At 34.7% G+C, this 20,201-nt stretch overlaps 2 protein-coding genes across 2 annotated transcripts; one reads left to right on the forward strand and one right to left on the reverse strand.

The window, feature by feature from the left end:
* The first annotated feature begins 540 nt into the window (after positions 1-540).
* Positions 541-1,222, forward strand: LOC139847742 (large ribosomal subunit protein uL15y-like). The gene has a single exon (XM_071837464.1). The coding sequence runs from the start codon at positions 541-543 to the stop codon at positions 1,015-1,017; it is 477 nt and encodes a 158-aa protein (XP_071693565.1). The 3' UTR covers positions 1,018-1,222.
* Positions 1,223-13,198: 11,976 nt separating this feature from the next.
* On the reverse strand, positions 13,199-14,864 carry LOC139848574 (uncharacterized). Its single transcript, XM_071838300.1, has 3 exons — positions 14,732-14,864; positions 14,104-14,233; positions 13,199-13,997 (listed from the first exon to the last, which is right to left on the reverse strand). The coding sequence occupies exons 1-3, from the start codon at positions 14,862-14,864 to the stop codon at positions 13,199-13,201; spliced, it is 1,062 nt and encodes a 353-aa protein (XP_071694401.1).
* Positions 14,865-20,201: the final 5,337 nt, after the last annotated feature.

Raw genomic sequence — 20,201 nt, forward strand, 5'->3', positions numbered from 1 at the left:
CGACTCTAATTTTCTTCACATTCGTTGTTTTATATGCAATAAAAAATTGTTATGCGTGTTTAATTTACTTTCATTTGCGAATTAGATATGAGATTTACAACCTACCGTTTACTATTCTCTGTTAATTACTTCCTAATTACTGGTATATATAGATGAAGTATATCGCTATTTACACGTACATAATTGTGTGTGTATATATATGTTTATATGGCTGTGTATTTTGAATATCTACGTGCGTGTATGTATTTCATTGTTTTAATAGGCTGAATATATATTCAAGGGTGTTTGATTAAGCCTCTAGATGTGGAGCTTAATTTTTTTTATCTTATTTTTAAAATTATGTTTATGTTTATTCTAAGCTGTTACATTAAATTATTTACACTTGTTTGAAGTGCTTATGAAAATTTCAAAATAGTTAATGTAATGGCTTATCTGTGTGTGTCTATATGTATTTGTTTTCTTATACGCGTCTTTATGTATAGTATATGGATTTGTGTGTGTATATGTATACCTGTACTATATGGTTTGGTTTAATTGAAAATGTGTATTGAAATCGATTGTAATTTACAGGAAACAATGACGACGAGATTGAGGAAGAACAGGAAGAAGCGGGGCCACGTCAGCGCAGGTCATGGACGTATCGGAAAGCACCGTAAACATCCAGGAGGTCGTGGTAATGCAGGAGGTATGCATCACCACAGGATCTTATTCGACAAGTACCATCCAGGTTACTTCGGTAAAGTCGGTATGAGGTACTTTCACAGGCTTAGAAACAAATTCCATTGTCCAATTGTCAATGTTGATAAGCTATGGTCAATGGTCCCACAAGAGGTGAAGGATAAGGCGTCGGGTGATAAGGTTCCGGTTGTTGATGTGACTCAGTTTGGGTACTTCAAAGTGTTGGGCAAGGGAACTGTGCCGGTAAAGCAACCGATGGTTGTTAAGGCGAAGTTGATTTCAAAGACTGCTGAGAAGAAGATCAAAGAAGCTGGTGGTGCTGTTTTGCTCACTGCTTAGGTTTGTTTTTTGTTTGAAATTTGGACTATGTTTGTTGCTGTTAGTTTTGTAAGCAGAGTACTTTGTTTCATTGGTTTTGAACTTAAATTTGATCAAAGTTTTGGTTTAAATACCTATAATTCTGTGTTCAATAATGGCTATCCTGTTTTTGACATTTTGTGATACATAATTGCTCGGCATTTGGATTTTTTAGGATAGAGAAACAATGTTTATTTTGATACTTGATACAAGTTCAAATATTGATCAGATTTTCAAATTCTTGTGATAAAATTCTAATGCGTTGGCCTGTGCAATTTTCACTATGACCTTATGTTATGCTTAGTAAACTAACAAGTGAATTGAAGAAATTTGAGTTGTTTGTTAGCATATGAAACATAGATGACCAAAGTTAAGTTCTAGGCTCAAGCATTTTAGAGGTTTTTGTTTTACTATTGTGTTCCAACCTCTTAGGTAGGAGGTAGAAATGAGTTATTCTTTGTTGGTAGTCATGACTTATTGTAATGGGCTACTGCATAATGATTACTTGTTGAATGGTTTGTAATCTTAGTAATTCAAAGGTTGTGATCTAACCTCGTTTAGAATGACAAGTACATGTTGATATACTATGAGTGACCACTCTAAATATGTGCGTAATTAGGAAAATGAAACAAATATTAAACCCAAAGTAAATATAAGGTGTTTTTAGGTTACTCGCGTAAGGAGAGTACTTTTAACTCAGTATGTATTATAATTGTGTTATGGTGATCTTGTGACCATTTCTGACTCTTATAATTAGATATACTACATGGTTTAGTGAGTTTTAAACACGTGACCTTTCTTGAAAATATCAAGACCTCAACTATTAAGGTATATGGTGATGTTAAATGAAAAGCTTAAAAGTAAAGGTAAAGGACGACTAATGCACATGTCTATAAATGTTTGTGGACGTACGTATATTTAAGACAAAACTATCCAAACCTCAAATCTTAAAACCATGAACTTTTAGGTTGAAGGCTTTTAGAATGTGTATTGGGCCTTTAGAGTCCAGCCGATGATGCCCTCGTTGCTCGCGAAGTGGTGTACCTGAAAAGAAAAAGATCTCTCTTACTTTCAGAGGAGAATTGTTTGTGTAATTATGTTTTAAGTGTGGTGTGTATCACTATGTTTGAACTCACCATTTGACCACCATTTCAACTTTTTTCGACCATCTTATTTATTTTTATTTTTTTATTTTTTATTATTTTTTATTTTTTTTTGGGTAAGCAATGAAATCTTCCTATGAACGAGCACATTGACTCCCTCATAGAAGGTAAAACCTCGGATAATCAAGCCTCCCGAGTGTCTCGTACCGGGTGAAATTGCGCATTATGCGTACCCTCTAGTCACACTTCCTTTTTGATGACCATCTTATTCTATTAACAGTTAAAAAGCATAATTTGATTCTGCATGTTTGGTTGACAAACATTTATCTACAACATAGCTACATGATTCTTTCTTTGTTAAGAAAGTAACACGAGTGCAAAAAATTATCTTTAGATGTAAGATTCATGCTCATTATATCTCTATATGGATGTTATCCATCTTCTTGACCCAACTCTTTTTACGTAACCATTTTCCGTGACGTTTTTTTCACTAAACCAATGGTCTCTTTCGACTTAAATTGATACATCTTTTTTATGGGGTGACCAATTTTCTAAAGATTTCAAAATTCGACTTGTTTTAGAAACATTTCTTTTCAAAACCCATAATTGAAACAACCACTTTTTTCCGAGTTGTTTGTTCCAAATCCTAAAGTAGAAACCAAAAAATAAATGCAATATAATTACTTCAACCTGAGTTATAATGTTCTTCAGGTTGCATGTGATCTTACTAGATAAATATATTCATTAAACTCTGATGTGAAAAGGATGACTAAAGTTAGATTGAGTTCTTTGAATTACTCCAAGTTTTGATATAATTTTATGATTGAATCTATTTAAGTGTACCATTAATGGGAAATTTAAAGCGATTTAATGTTCTTCAAGTCACCATGAGAGCTTCTCAACTATATATCATGCCTTTATCGAAGTGAGCCCATCCTTAAACTTCAAGGTCAAATTATAATGATAATCACACAAGGTTTTTTAAAGTTTAAGCTTCTAATAGTTTTGGTTGATTTTAGAAATACTAGATTAACCGATACGAAGAATGGTCAATTCAACCATCTCTATTTAGTTGAGTGATTACTATCATTTCCATAATGCAATTTGTTTTGTAATTGGTTATGAAGGGATTTTCTTGCAAATAGTAGGTTCTGTCCATATCTAGCAAGGTTCCTTCGGAGGGTTTTCCTTGCGTGCAATATCTCGAAGTTTCCTCCTAACGATTGTATGAAATGAGCATGACCCGTGACTTTCTGGATATGATCGGGTGGGTGGCTTATGACCCCACCGTTTAAAAATAGGAGATGGACAATCCGTATTTTAAGAAAGTGAAAAGGAAAGCGTAAGATGCACATTTATCAAGCATCCAAAACTTTAAACGTAACATTATTTAGAAATACAACCAGTAAAAATATAAAAAGGTGTCCACAATAGGTACACCTGACCCACCGTTGGGCCCAAAATTGTGTCATTTTGAGCCAATGAAAATCTTGGTAAAAAAAATAAAACAACACCCCTCATAGTATTCATGCAAAACTTTAAGTATGAAATTAGAACTTAGATTATGCTAAAAAAAGGTCTTAACCATTTGTACAAGGTCTGGTAGTCCCAAAGTTTCATATTAATGAAGCAACTTACTTGTGTGTGTCATTAAGTATGAATTTAAAGTGATGATTATTGCCTGCGCTGGCTTGTTACTTTATGAACAGTTGAGGAATAATGAATGGATGTCTTTATTTACCTTGGCTATTATGCTCCCAACAGCTTACTGCTAAAGTTTTGGTTTTTGTAGGCCTCTTTGGTGAACTTATTAAGGCATTTGGGAAAGTTTGGTTTCTTTTAGCCTTTCCCATTTAAGCGTTCATTTTAGCACATTTTTAGCCTGTCATTATCGTCTTTTATGCCTATAAACGTTGATCTTACATATGCACATTTACCGCTATTGCTCGTCTTGAATACGAACCACATTTTGGTACTCGTATATGTTATGTGTGCAGATCAACTTGACCTTTGTTCTTTTCAACTGTTTTCACAACTCATATAAACAGAGTGATGTAACATTTTAGCTATAAGAATGTGTTCATGAGATGAAAATTTAAATGCATATTTGTTTATACTTTTTAAGATTCAGTACATGTATATGTGGTGTTCTCTCATTTTATCTTGAAGAAATTGTAGAAGTGATGAATTTGAGTTTAATTATTTGAGTTGTGACTTGGTTGACTTATTGTCAAATTAGCATATTCGGATGAACTCATGCTCCGGATTAGGAAACTTGGCCACACCTCTTGTCAAAAGTATGTGTGTTCTAATTAGTAGTAGTAAAAATTTTGGGTCCCACCTAACTTTAGAAACTTGTTTTTAGACATCTGTGTCCTGTTCTTATTTTTGTGTCTGCTTATGTACATACTCTCACTTTAATATTATTATTATTACTACTAATACTAATAAATCCACCAATATATAATTTTTTTATCCTTAGACTTGAAACCCCAAACTCATGGTTGGAGGGTCATCGATAACACTAGACTAGTGACCCTTTGTTAGACCATTCCTAACGGTCACCAACCCACGGCGTGGGTGGTGACTTGGCAAGTATTCAATGCCTAATTTTCTAAGTAACGGGGCGTGGGTTTAAATGTGAGTTGGGGGTGCGTTGAAATCCCACAAGAAAAGACATGTGGGTTTGTATTTATTAGTTTTTTTTTTTTTTTTTTTTTTAAATTTATTAGTTTTAAAATATTATTTGAAACATTTTCTTACTATTTTACCAATTACATTTTAACACATCATCACAACACTGCTAACTCATACCAAAAATCCACATCACCATTAATTGACACTGAAAATCCACACTGCCTAGTTATAAAAAAGTGAAAAAAAAGTCACACTACAAACTCATGCCCCCTATTGTTACAATTGGTCTTACTATCACTTTATTCATTTGGGGGTCGAAGATCCTTTCAAAAGCAGTCTTCATTTGGGAGTTTGACTGTCTACATCTTATCTCACTCACGAGTAACCCATTTCCGCCAAATTGGTTAATGTGGCTGTTGTTGTGAATATCCAAGTAAAACTAATTTAGAAAGAGATTTATTACATACTCACATCACATATTCATATAAGTAAAGATAGGTTCTTTAAGTAATCTCTAAAAAATTTTTTTTTTTTTTTTTGAAAAGCAAAAATATTATTATTATTATATGGAATATTACAATACAAGTCCCTATATGCTTTTATACAATGCTATAAACGAAACGGATCAGCTGAGGAAATATGGAATAATTATCTGAACTTATGATCGGGGGAGACGTAGACTAGATAACACTACGAGGGACGAACTTGCGTAAAAGAACAACAAGCGGGGAAGGAGGGGACAACCGTGCCGATCAAGCGACTACAAAGTTGACACACAACCAACCCATTTAATCTAACCCACATAGGCTATATAGAATAACGAGACCATCCCGATTTGAATTAAGTTATGTTAACCGACGCCTATGCGGTTTGAAGGAGGTGACACGTAAAATGACGGGTTGAGTAGCCATTGATGCCAATCGATAGGTGTTTTCTTCCGTGAACGATTTGAGATCCAGCTAAAGCTTTGAGATTGGATCTCGGAGATTATCACATCGGGGTTCCATATTTTTCCGGAAAAAATCTTTAAGTTCCTATGTTTCCAAATAATGTAGCACGCAATCCATTTAGCAGCTTGCCATATTGAAGAACCAATGGAATTATGTGATATGCCTTGATCCGAGATGATGGCATCATTGATGTTAGAGATACTTATGTTGTTTTGATTCCACCAATCGAGAAATTGTATCCATATTGAAGATACTTTTTGACAATTTAACAACGCGTGATCAATGGTTTCAATTTGGTGCTCACATAAGGGACATAAGATGGTGTGAAGGTCAATTCCTTTTTTATCGAGTTCGCTTCTAACCGGGATTTTTTGTTGAACGGCCCTCCATGAGAAAATGAATATCTTTTGTGGAACGAATTTGTTTTGAGGTAGTGAAAGGTTTCTAGAGTTTGTGCCGTATTTAAGCTTATTGATCAGATTTGACAGTGCTGCTGAAGTGTAGATGCCGGATGTGTCAAGGGAACATTTCCATGAGTCGGGACGATCTGAAATAATAACGGATGTTATTAGGTTGTTGAGCTCCGTGAGATAGTCCTTTGCACGACCACTAGGAGGGCGGGACCAATCCCAATTACCGATCGAGGTAGAGTTAACGTTCATTATTCTATCAGCAACAGTTGCTTCTTTGCGGGATTCCAACATGAATAGTCTATGAAATGTATCTTTTAAGCACTCAGATCCGATCCATATATCATGCCAGAAGCTTATTGATGTGCCATTTCCTATGCGCTTTGAAATCGAGGATGTGAAGGTTGTGCCTATATTGTCAGCAACTTTTCCAGCTTTAATAATCTCTTTCCAAATGGTGCGACCTGAAATGTTCCTGCATAAAAAGTTAGTATCCAACCCTCCCCCCGGCCCATAAATGCTTTTGATTATTTTTACCCATAATGCATTATCTTCGTTTTTAAAACGCCACCACCATTTACAAAGTAATGATATGTTTTTAGCAAAGAGGGACCCCACGTTTAAACCCCCACAATCGTATGGCAAAATTATTTGGTCCCATTTGATCCAATTAATTTTATTATCGTTTGAAGATCCTCCCCAGAAGAATTTCCGTCTTTTAGATTCAAGTACCTTAAGGATAGCGGATGGTGCATGAAATAAGGAGAAGTAGTATAATGGGATACTACTAAGAATTGATTTGATGGTCGTAAGTCGACCTCCGAAAGAAATAGATTTAGCAGCCCAATCTGAAAGCCTTTTGTCGAATTTCTCAACGATCGGCTGCCACGAGGAGGCGTGAGATGTGGGTACACCAATAGGAAGTCCAAGATAGGAGAACGGGGTATGACCCGCAGAGCAGTTCATGTAGCAAGCCATTTGTTCGGTTTCGGTCGTAGATGTACCTATACCGTAAAGTTTGCTTTTACGGAAGTTAACTTTGAGGCCTGAAATATTTTCAAAACATTTTAGTAGTTTGGAGATATATTTGGCGTTTCTTTTATTCCATTCGCCGAAGAAGATTGTATCATCAGCATATTGGAGGTGTGTAATATTGAGATTGTCATGTCCGATCTTTAATCCTTGCAAATGACCATTGGCTAATGCTCTTTTGACAAGTATGTTAAGACCTTCAGCAACAATGATGAACAGGAATGGCGAAATGGGGTCACCTTGTCGAATTCCCCTTTCAGGGGAAAATTCTTTGGTGGGAGAGCCATTGATTAGTACAGAAATAGATGATGACCAAAGGCATGCCCGAATGAAACCAATCCATTTTGGACCAAAACCCATGAAGTGCATGGTTTTAAATAGAAAGTCCCACTCAATGCAGTCAAATGCCTTTTCGAAGTCAACTTTAAAGATTAAACCTTTTTGTTTTTTACGTTTTAATTCATCAATTATTTCGTTTGCAATTAGGACACTATCTAGGATATTTCGACCTTTGAGGAAAGCTGTTTGTTCACTACCAATGATTTTATGAATGACCATGGCAAGGCGATTGGAGAGTATTTTGGTGAGAATTTTATAGTAGCTACCTATTAGACAGATTGGGCGATATTCATTTAATCCGATTGGGTTTGGTTTTTTCGGGACTAATGTGAAGAAAGATGCATTACATCCTTTGGAGATTTCTGAGTTTTCCCAGAACCAATCTAGAGATTTAATGAGGTCGGTTTTAATCAGTTCCCAATGTTTTTTAAAGAATCTCATGTTGAAACCGTCCGGCCCAGGAGCTTTAGAGCTATCGCAATTACATATGGCTTCCCATATTTCTTTTTCGTTAAATTTAGCTTCTAGGAGTTGATTGTCCAAGGAGGAAATGTATTCAAGATGTGAAACATGGTCGAAAGGGCATTCGTCACGTAAGTGTTTGGATCGGAAGATGTTGTTAAAATAGGAATATGCTTCTTGTTTTATTAGATTAGGATCTTCAGTCCATGTACCATTAATTGAAAGCCCGTGGATGTTGTTTTTACTTGTTCTTCTTTTGATATAGTTATGAAAGTATTTCGAATTTTCATCACCCTCTAGCGCCCATTTGATTCTAGATTTTTGTTTAAGCATGTTTGTTTTCTTTTTTTCTTTGACGATGTGATGCATTTTTTCATCGATCCATTTTTGTTTTTCAGTTTCGGATAAAGGTCTAGTTTCGGCGGTTTGTTCCCAATTATTACATTCAGTAAGATGATCACGTATTTGGGAGTCTAAGTTATCAAGTTGATTACTATGTTTTTTAAGTTCTAATTTAACGTTTTTTAGTTTGTTACGGAAAATGCAGTCAGGCCTATTCCCACTAATTGGGATCAACCAAGCCTTTTCTATGATGGTGTCGGCATCTTTTAAATCTAGCCATGTGTCAAAGACACGTATTGGCTTAGGGCCAGAATCGAGGAGGTTATTTCTTAGGATAATGGGACAGTGGTCAGAAAGGTCCCGATCAAGAGTTTTGGAGGATGTGTTGGGCCAGATAGTGAAGATGCCATCGGAAATGAGGAATCGGTCAAGTTTACTAAACTTCATTGTTTTTTCACAAATCCTTGTGAACCTTTTACCGCCTAAAGGAAGATCAATTAATCCAGAGTTATTTATAAAGTTATTAAAATTATCTGCCCAATTTTGATTATACTCTGTGTTCATGCGTTCTGTTTTGTTTCTTACTTCGTTGAAGTCACCAAAAACAATGTGTGGGATATTAAGGGAGTTAGTAAGGGATGAGAGTTCGCTCCAAAGTCTAAGTTTTTTTGAATGGGAATGGGGGCCATAAACATTAATGAAGGCAATTTCAGAGTCATGACCCGCCCACGTGCCACAAATTGCAAGAAAGAATTCACCCTCAATAGCATAGTTGAACGAAAAGATATTAGTATCCCAAATAGTTAGGATACCTCCGGAAGCACCATCCGAATCCTTTTGGACGAATTTAAAATCAGAATTACCCCAGAAAGATTCAATGGTGTTGTCACGTGTTTGGCCGCATTTGGTTTCCTGGAGGCCTAGAATTGATGGTTTTTCTTTATAGCAAATACGTTTAAGCCAGCTTATTTTACCCGTTTGTCCAATACCCCGAATATTAAGAGAAATCGTACACATGAGAAAAAACTTACAGAATCGATGTGACGGAGGTGGATTCATGGGTTGTTGCGACGAATCCCGATGCTTTTCCCGAATTCGAACGTATCCAAGCTTTTGCTAGAGGTAGAACCTGTCTTTTTAGTCTTTTTGTTATGTACCATGTCCATATGAGATCCCTTCGAGAAGTAGGATGTGCTACCACCACCGTTAGACGAGGACTTACAACGTTTAGCCAGTTGAGAGATTCTAAGCTTTTGGCCACTTCTAGCTAGATGTTTGATGTAAAGCATATTGGATCTAGGTCTTTTAAAATCTGGGTTTTGAGAGGTGTTTTTTGACTTAATGATAGGTTTGGCGATGGTGCTAGAAATTTTTCTCTTTTTAGAAATTTCTTTACCCGTATAAAGTAAAGGTTCGAGGTTGAAAGGATCGGAATTTGTTTGTTGTGTAGCGTTAGGGGCAGGCATAAAATTTAATGGAGAGTTGGATTGAGGGTTTAAAGGGGTAGTACAGGGGGTGTCGTTTGTGGTATGGTGAGGGAGGGTTTCGGGAACAGAATCTGCATGTTCTTGTGTCACTATTGGTGAGCATAAATCATTTGTTAGAATGTGTTGAGGTGAGCTGTCCATATTAGATTTACCCGAGATGTGGCTAGGTGTAACAGGGGTATCATTTACATGATTCGATGGGCCGTTAATAACAGTGTTGGGCTGCGGGATTGCAAGGGTATCCTCTCTTGGTGGGCTTGGGGGGGTATTGGTGGTAATGGGCTGCGTGATTACAGTGGACTCCAAAGGGATGGTTTTTGGTTTTGGTTGATATGAGGTGGTATTATATGGCCTTGCTGTATTAAAATCAGGAATAGGAGGTGGTTCAACTGGATCAGTTTCATTCGATGGGCTAGTTTCTTTTGTAGAGCTAGTATTATTTAAAACAGTTTCGGGATTGGAAGAATTATGGGTGTGAGGGTTTGTGGTGTCAAAGTGGTTGATGGGTTTCGATATGCTAGGAGACTGGAGAGATTGGTTATCGGCATTATTAATTAAGGGACGAGTATCCATTCGTTTAGAGGAATTAGAGGAGGTTTGGTGAGGAGGCGTGGGATCGTGGTTGTTGTTACGGGTGGTCTTTTCAGCGTTTCCTTCAACTCGATTTTCACAATCCAAGTGGGACTCTTCGTCAGAAATGTGATCGTCCGAAAGAATTTCATCATCCCAATTCGACGAATTATCGATATCACCATAAGTGTTAAACATAGAAAAGTTTTGAACTTCAATGATGTAAGCCTTAGATTGATTGACGTCACCGGGGTTGATAATAACTTGGCCGTTTATCGGTGAGAAATTGTTTGTTTTGATAATTACCGAGCCATGCGATAAATCTTGGTTGTTCTCATTGGTTATAGAGCAATTAAACGTTTCAATTACCTCGCCCCAATTTTTTGCTATGTCAATGAATGTGGATTCTAACCAACAAGTAATAGGTACCCCGAATATGTTAACATAGACAAGTCTACCAGAGGTTTTGTAAATTTCGGGATCCCATGGGTTTATATCTTCAAGCCATTTCCATAATGGGTGTTCCGAATTGTTAATCAAGTCTAGGGCCGGGTTGGGTTCCTCAAATATAAGCATTAGATCATGCCCGCCCAGGTATTTGATAGTAAACCCACCAAGGTTTTCACTTTCACATATTTCATTAAAATATTCAAGGAATTCAAGATCTTTAACTTTGGCAATAACCGCTTGACCAAGTATTTGGATAAGATCATCATTAGAATTTACCTTAATCGAGGGGATGCCGTAGTTTGTAGCCTGCTTGTTTAGGACCACTTCTTTGAAATTCCTTTCGTCTACAGGTGAGTTAAATGCAACCTTAACATTGTTCCTAGAACCCGATTTTGCATTGTTAGGCTGTGGAGCTTGTTTCTTTCCTTCGGGATCACGGGCCTTGTATACTTTGAGTAAATTGTCACCCGCAACAATGAGACTTAGTCTCCTCGCAAGAGAATCTTTGTGGTAATCTGGAACGTCTAAGAATCTAACAAAACCAAACTTCCTTCCGTTTTTAAGGTCTTCCTGGGGATGTAAACCTCGTGGATATTGCCATATTTTTTGAAAACATCCCATAAGTCCGTTGAACACCAGTGTTCGGGAAAGTTGTGGAAGAGGTATGAAGTAATTCTAGACTTGTCGATCGGTTTTGGCAATTGATTTGTTTTAGAATTATTCGCATCTGGAAAAGGCTTGCCATAACGATTGATAAGGTTGGTGGTTGATTCCCGTATTTTGAAGTTGTTGTATAATTGATTGTAGGATGAGTTTAACCTTGTCGATTGATGATTGAGACCAGATTTGGGTCGGACAAGGTGGGTTGGATTCTGCTGGTTATTGTAATTAGACGTGGTGTTAGTCGATGAATCAGATTGGTTTCGGGGGTTGTCCCTAGCCTTAGCAGCAGCATTGACAGAAATATTGGTATTGGAAAGGGGAATGTTGTTGGGAGAAGTGGCTGGGATTTTATGGTTAGAGTGATAACCATCATTGTCGTTTTTAGGTTCGGATCTAGGGATCCACTGTTGCCGGAATTGGTTCTTGCGAAGGCCCGGATTTCCATATTTTTGGATTAAGATTTTTGCCTGATCGATTTTAGGGTTAGATATATTCTTACCGTTATGTTTTCGTTGGACCACTCTCCAACCGTCATCTGCATCTTCAGCTGGAAAGGGCGAGGGAATTGGAGCCTTTTGCTTGTATTCAACCCCATAACCTGGCCACTGATTAGTACCAAAATTAGCCGGAGAACATGGTGATGTCTGTATACGATTGGCGAAAGTGTTGTGGGGATTGTGGATGTGCCGTCGGGAAGATGAAAGATGCATGTACCGGCTAGTTGCCGGCGTGAAAGGAGACAGTACGATGGTAGGGATTGAGGAGGTCATGAGATCGTGTTTTTTTTTTTTACTATTATATAAAAAGGTGGATTAAAAGTGGAGATCAGGTGGTGTATTGGTGGTGTATTGGTGGTGAGAGAAATAAAATCAAGTAATCCAGACGTTACAGGCGAACATCCGGACACGAGTTGAGAGAGAATATGTTACTTTTTATCCTAAAAAAAAAATGAAATGTGTGTGTCATTGTGTGTGGACTGTAAAAGAGAGAAAGGCGTTTTACCCGTAAGTTAACTTTAAGCGACACGATGACCAAATCAAGATTGTGACAATTATATCCGTTCAAGTATGTGGGACTCTAGTCAAATTTCTAGACATTTATATGACGTTACTTTCATAATAACATGCATATCATTTACATTAGGGTAAAATGAAAGTAAAAGAAACGTCGAGATTAAGTTACATCCATTAAAAAATACAATAAATATCAATACCGTTAAGTACATAGTTATAAAAGGGAAAATACAAAACAACAAGTAAGATAGACACTTCAATATACGGTCTTATTATGCCAAAACCACATGAAAATGTTGTACGATCAATCCAATAATAAGGGAGACAAATTTACAAAGCCTTTAGTCATATCTCTATCTATATATACTAAAATATAAAATAAAATACTATACCGTTAAACAATCCTTGTCCTTAGTATGATAGTAGTCTGAGTGCGATCATACCAGCACTAATACACCGAATCTCATTGGAATCTCATTGGGACTCTGTATAAAACTAGTTTGCACCCTTGCAATGCTGGTTTGTCTTTGCACATCAACCTTTTATTTGTTGATTAGATACAATAAATGGTGTATATATATTCATATTATATATATATTATAAATTATTATTAATATATATATATATATATATATATATATATATATATATATATATATATATATATATATAAAAGTATACTGTATTTAAATTTACATGGATCAATCATGTCTGATTGAGGACATCAGTGTATTCCCCTGGCAGTGAACCCATTGGGTAGATACTAAAATCGGATGCATTAGTGACTTGTACTGCATGCATATGATGTTGCCATTGACCTACACATGACCCTTCTTCAGAATTGACATTATTGGTCCCATTATATTGAAACATTTCACCTTCAAATGTCACTTGTTGAAGCCCTACTGAAAGACTTGTGTTCATGTTTGAACTATTGGTAGTACTTGAACTTTCCCTACCTTCATTAATCATGAATGAATTTGTTGCCATTTTTGAACCCGAATGATCACAAAAGTCAGTGGCATTGTTGTTGTTGTTGTTGTTCCGATGGTCGAAATTTGCTAAATTTGGCAATGAAGTTTCATAGCTTGTTTGGTGAAATTGAGTTAAAAGATTAGTGTTATAGCCCATTGGATCGATACCGGACTGAAATTCAATCAAGAACAATGGATCACAAACTGATTTACTCAATAAAGTGTTGCGTAACGAATTAGCATCCATTGATGATGATGATGAAGATAAAACTAATCCACCATTGCTGATATGAAATGATTGATCTAATTCACCTGCCATTGGCAATGATGATGATGAACTTGAAAAAAATTCTGACTTTTTGTCCAAAAATTCAAACCTTTTATCTTTAACATAATCATGATCAGTAATCGGCTTATGGGTATTTGGGTCAATCCCTAATTTCATTAGTTTCTTCCTTAAACATGAGTTCCAAAAGTTCTTGATCTCATTATCTGTTCTTCCTGGCAATTGAGCTGCAATTTGAGCCCACCTGGATACCAAATGTAGCAAAATTTACAATAAAGATTCAAGAAAAATTTATACCCTTTTCACTTTAACAGAATGTAAATAACACTTTAACTGTCAAGTTTTATTACCTATTTCCAAGAACTTGATGAAGAGTAAGTATAAGGTCTTCTTCTTGTTGTGAAAATGATCCTCTTTTAAGATCAGGCCTTAGGTAATTTATCCATCTTAGCCTACAACTCTTCCCACATCTTTGCAATCCTGCTTTTTGTTCAAGATTCCAAAGTTATTCAAAAAGATTCTAACTTTACATTTTTAAATTTAATTATACACTGCGAATAACAAAAATCCGAGTCTAATTTTGCAAATTGCAACAAAAAGATTCTGGCTTTTGTTATAAGAAGAGAAGAGAACACAAAAGAATCAAAAACGTGTTCTTTATTACAATTGCAGTGAAGTAAATAGTTGTTTTTTCGTAACAGACAGATCAAAATATCCAAACCCGCCTTTTTAACGATAAAAGACTAGATTTTTCTAGCAATTAGGGAAAAAAAATGAGAGACCATCAAGAGTAATAACAAAAAATTTCTATCATAACAAAAAATGAATAAAAAACCATAATTTCTTTCAATTTGCAATTGAAAATGACATGTTTTTATAAAGAAGCTAATAATAAACAACCAAAATCCTTCTTTTCTCATGTAATTCGCATTGAAAAGAGTCGTTTTCGCAGGAAATTTAAAAGAGAGAGATAAAAACCAGCATGTTTAGGAACAGAACTCCAGCAACCAACACCAAATCTTGTAATGTATTTGAGAAGTTTTTCATCTTCTTCAGGGGACCATAATCCTTTTCTAAGCTTTTGCTTTACACAACAAGAATGGCGACCCATGAGTGTGTGTGTTTAATCAAGAAGCTGCTTGCTGTTGTTATCACTCCAAATATATAAGCAAGCAAAATGCAAATGGGAAGGAGGTAAGATGTATGGGATTTTAATAAAAATATATATATATATATATATATATATATATATATATATATATATATATATATATATATATATATATATATATATATATATATATATATATATATATATATATTTCAAACATGTGTGTGAAGGGTGCGTCTTTTTTTAAGTGACACATCAAGAATTTATTATTTATTATTATTAATATAATAAAGTATAATAAATGTTATTATATATATATATATATATATATATATATATATATATAGTGGTAGGATCAAGAGGTAAATAACCAATCGGGGGGAAGCGGAGGAAGCAAAAACTTTTTTTTTTCGTTTTTAAAAAAAACCTTGTTCACGAACATTATAGATGGGATGAAAATATGAACATTTAGTAGTGACACTTTGTGATAAATGTTTTTATTTTGGCGGGAAAACGATCGAAGAAGTAATATATAACATTTCTCGTGTTTTTCGAGCGTATGTTGAGGTTTTAGCTATTGAGGTTTAGATATTAGGGTTTAGATATTAGGGTTTATAGGGTTTAGATATTAGGGTTTAGAAATTTAGGGTTTAGGGTTTAGATTTATGGTTTAGATTTAGGATTTAGATTGAGTTTTTAACACGAACGGTTTAGAGTTTATGGTTTAGGGTTTGGTGTTTTGAGTTTATGGAATAAACCCAAAACACCAAACCCTAAACCCTAAACCCAAAACCCTAAACTCTAAATCGGGCTAAATTTTACTTCACAAAACATGAAGAAAAAAAAACGTTCATATTCTTCACGAACAATATTATCTTGATGTTATTTTTGTCGATCGTTTTCCCGCCTAAATAATAACAATCATCACGAAGTGTCTCTTCTAAATGTTCATATTTTCGTGTGATCTTGATGCCGGAAAAAAAAAATTCCAAAAAAAAACGAAAAAAAAGCGAAAAAAAAAATTTGCTTCCCCCCGCTTCCCCCCGATTGGTTACTTCCCCATTGATCCTGCCCATATATATATATATATATATATATATATATATATATATATATATATATATATATATATATATATATATATATTGATTTATTAAGAACTAATAAAGGTAAAGAAAATTGTTAGGAGCGTGAAGACGAGTTAAACACGATTTGGTTTCTGAGTTGGAGTTGTATCGCGACCGGGATGGACATGGTTGCAATCGCGATACGTAGGTAAATCAAATCAGTAGCTGGAAACATGGCCATGGCGGTCGGGATGGATCCTATCATGACCGGTGTGACGATCGCTCCAAATCCATATGGACGAACACGTCATTCATTGATTTCATTGCGAGGTATTTGACCTCTATGTGATACATTTTGTAACATTGTATTCGTTTGAAAAGGTATTTCATAAATGAATATATAAATTCCAGGTTTTTAACATCTGATGATTTCTACGTATAGACAATCACCATTTAAATGGTTTACAATAATACATCTGTTGACAATACAGTCAAAATAAGATACATGGTAATGGTTTGGTGAATGCAAGTTTCTTGTATATAGCATGTATGACTCCAAGCACATATCTTGTATCACGTATAAGCAAACATCGGAAGACTTCTAGAATCCTGAGAATAAACATGCTAACAAGTGTCAACACAAAGGTTGGTGAGTTCATAGTTTTAATATTACACATAATCCGTATATCAATGTGGATTACAAAAGTTCAGTTGTTTTATTCAAAACGTTTATCAATAGGTTTTACATAAAAGGTGGACCACAAGATTTCAGTTGTTTCATCCGAAACGTTTATCAATCGGTTCTACAAAGTTGGGAACCCTGGTAACTAAACTTTAACGTTTATAATAAGTACCCCTCGTTTAACATGCAACCAACATGTACAATACACGCAATCCAACGTGTACTAACTTCAAATAGCATACGTCTGTTTTATAGTTCAGGCTAGAGTTTCTTTCTATACCTGGAACCGACGGGGATGTCAAGCCCTATGGATCCATATACTACTACTCGCGCCCACCAGTTCTTATAACTGGCAGTTACTAGTTACCAAAGCTAAGGGATTTTCGGTTCAAACTCGGTGTAGAATTTAGTATGTACTTGTATCCATTGCGTTTAAAATAAAGTGCATGTATTCTCAGCCCAAAAATATGGATTGCAAAAGCAATTAAAAAGGGAGCAATGAAACTCACGCATATAAATATTGTATATCGGTTAATAAAGCATTTGCATGTATTCTCAGCCCAAAAATATGTATAAAAAGGGATCAATGAAACTCACACAAAATCAGTTTTAGTATTTGTATCCATTTAGTAAAACAGTTTATAAAACTGCGCATGTATTCTCAGCTCAAAAATATAGTTTGAAAAAGGGATCATATGAAACTCACTGTTTAATATTGATATACAATATTGCAGGAAAGCACGTAGACGCATCGGAGATGATAAACACGAGGTTTGATTCACAAAAAATACCCCCGAACATTACCCATAACCTCCTTGGCAATAACCCATAATTTCCTTAGCTCTAGCTTGCTCGAAAACTCATTTTGAAAATTACTTGGACAGCACTCCGTCGTAATATTTGATGTACATTATTATTTTTGTATCGCAAAAATAATAACACTAATAATAAAAAAAATAATAAGATTAATAATAATCTTAATAATAATAATAATAATAATAATAATAATAATAATAATAATAATAATATAAATAATAAATAAAATAAATACGGAGTAATATGTATGTGTGTGTTTTTTTTTTCTTTCTTTACTCGGCAGAAAATGTTGCAATTTATAGAACCTGGCCTGAAATCTGGAGTCATGCGACTCGCATGGAAATGGCCTTCTGGCCATGCGACTCGCATGAGGACCAGGGACAGCTCACATTGTTTTGGCTCCTAGCTTGTCGACATAATATAAAATAAATATAAATATATAAATAATTAATATAATTATTTATATATTATATTTTATTCTTGTGCATAGTAGACTAGATATTTTTGGTCCGTTGCGTCGGGCGTTTCTTCTTGACTCGGGTCCCGGTTCCGGATTTTCAGACGTCCTTGCGTACTATTTTATATCGTGTACTTTGCGTTCCGCAACTTGTACTCTTGTCATTTTTAGACGTTCTTCATCAATAATTTGAACCTTTTTAATTGTATCTTGTACATTTGAGCATTTTGGACCTTTCCGTCTTCAATTCTTCGTTTTCGCCTTTTGTCTTCGCACTTATTAAATATAAACGAATATTACTTGAATATGGAACAATTACAACTAAAATCCTGTCTTTCTTGGGGGATAATGCTATGAAATATATGTTCCTTTTTAGCCTTATCAATAGCCTTAAATTATCCCTTAATTATATCACTCAAAGTGTATCTTAAACTTTCGAGTGTTTTGGTCATTTACTTCTATAAATCATCGTCTCGCTATTTGTTAAAATACATTTTTATAATAGCGTTTTACTGTAGCAAAGTTACTGTAGCAAAGTCAAATTTCACTGTAGCAAATAGTGATTTTCGAAAACACTGTAGCATTTTGAGTAATGTGGCAATTTGAAAACACTGTAACAAATTAGTGTTTAACTGGTTCATCTTAAACGCTTTAGTTAACTTATCTAAATATCAATTGAATCAATAAACGAATGTTACTATCGTTTATTATATATATGTATATATCTTTTTAATATACATAAATCAGTTTTTAAATACACATTGGAAGTTATTTATAAATAAATTTTAATAATAAATATTTCAACTTATCATATACATTCAAATAGATATTTAAACCAATAAGTTTAATGTACGGTATCAAACAATTAATACATTGTTACCTTTTCATGTTATAGTATATATGTATCTATTTACATATAATTGTTCGCGAATCGTCGAAAACAACCGAAGGGTATTTAAATATATAAAAGTAATTCAAAAATTTTGAGATTCAGTTTTACAGACTTTGCTTATCGTGTCGGAAATGTTAATCATACAAAGATTAATTTTAAATTTAGTCGAAATTTCTGGGTCATCACAGTACCTACCCGTTAAAGAAATTTCGTCCCGAAATTTGAGTGAGGTCGTCATGGCTAACAATAAAAATGTTTTCATGACGAATATGAGTTGATAAATAGAATTTTATTACCGTTGAGTAATATGGATAAAACAATCCAATTACTCAGAGCTTATAAGAGAAGTTATCGTAATTGAGTGAAATGGAGAATAGAGATGCGTCTTATCTCTTGATGTAGTAACGATTGATTTCCGGAATTTAAGGAATAGAAAATCTTCATTATCTAAATAAGATTTGATTCTTCGGGAATTAAGGAAATTATGATTTCCTTTGATTAAATGCGTAATCTACCTCGATTGCTATGTCTGATATTTCGCTATAAATTGACCTCTTCCGTTTCATTTATTTTCACCACTCCTACTTTCTTTCCCAATTAATACATTCAAAAGATTGTGAAAATGTTTAATCCAGTTCTGGTTCTTGACCTAATATTGACGTTTGCCACACTCATCCTTCTTTTCCAGCTCCCACCAGAAGAATCTGTTTATTTCTATTATGCTCTAGGGATAGTTGTATTTATCATTCTCCCGTGTCTTTATATTGCTATACGCATTGATATACACGGTTTGTAAATTTATGTGTTTTTATCTGGCTTTTATTTTCCATTATATTTCGGAGCTTCATGCTTTCGTTTTCTCTTCCCGACCTTAAGTCAAGCGGATACTGGTCCAGAATTCGTAGCTATACATTTCAGAATGAACATAGTTAATGTTCTAAGAAGGTAATCGTAATGGCACGATCTTGATTTGTCAAATTACCAGAATATCCGGAAAAGACCGAATCATCAAGAAATATATTTTCTTGATATATTTAGAGATTATATAGAATGAAAGAGTTATGTAACATGGTTCATTATGAGGGTGGGATCTGTGAACCTTTATCACGTTCCATTAGAAACTCAGCATGACTTACTGTAATATAATCACGTTGATCAAGTGTCATTATATTATACTAACTCATGCTTCAGTTCCCAACACTACTTCAAAAACATCCATTTTTCAAAATTTTCAGAAATTAGAAACTAAAATAGTTTCTTTTATGATGTAACACAGATAGCGTGAAGAGATAAATAATTTCGGATGATAATAGTTATGAAGATATCTTCAGAAATATCGAAGATATTTATAATGAAAGATATGATAATATCTTAGAATTTCTAATATCGAAGGATGATGAAGAATATTGTCCGTAGGGGTTTA

This window comes from Rutidosis leptorrhynchoides, chromosome 5, assembly GCF_046630445.1.
Source record: "Rutidosis leptorrhynchoides isolate AG116_Rl617_1_P2 chromosome 5, CSIRO_AGI_Rlap_v1, whole genome shotgun sequence".
NCBI lineage: Eukaryota > Viridiplantae > Streptophyta > Magnoliopsida > Asterales > Asteraceae > Rutidosis > Rutidosis leptorrhynchoides.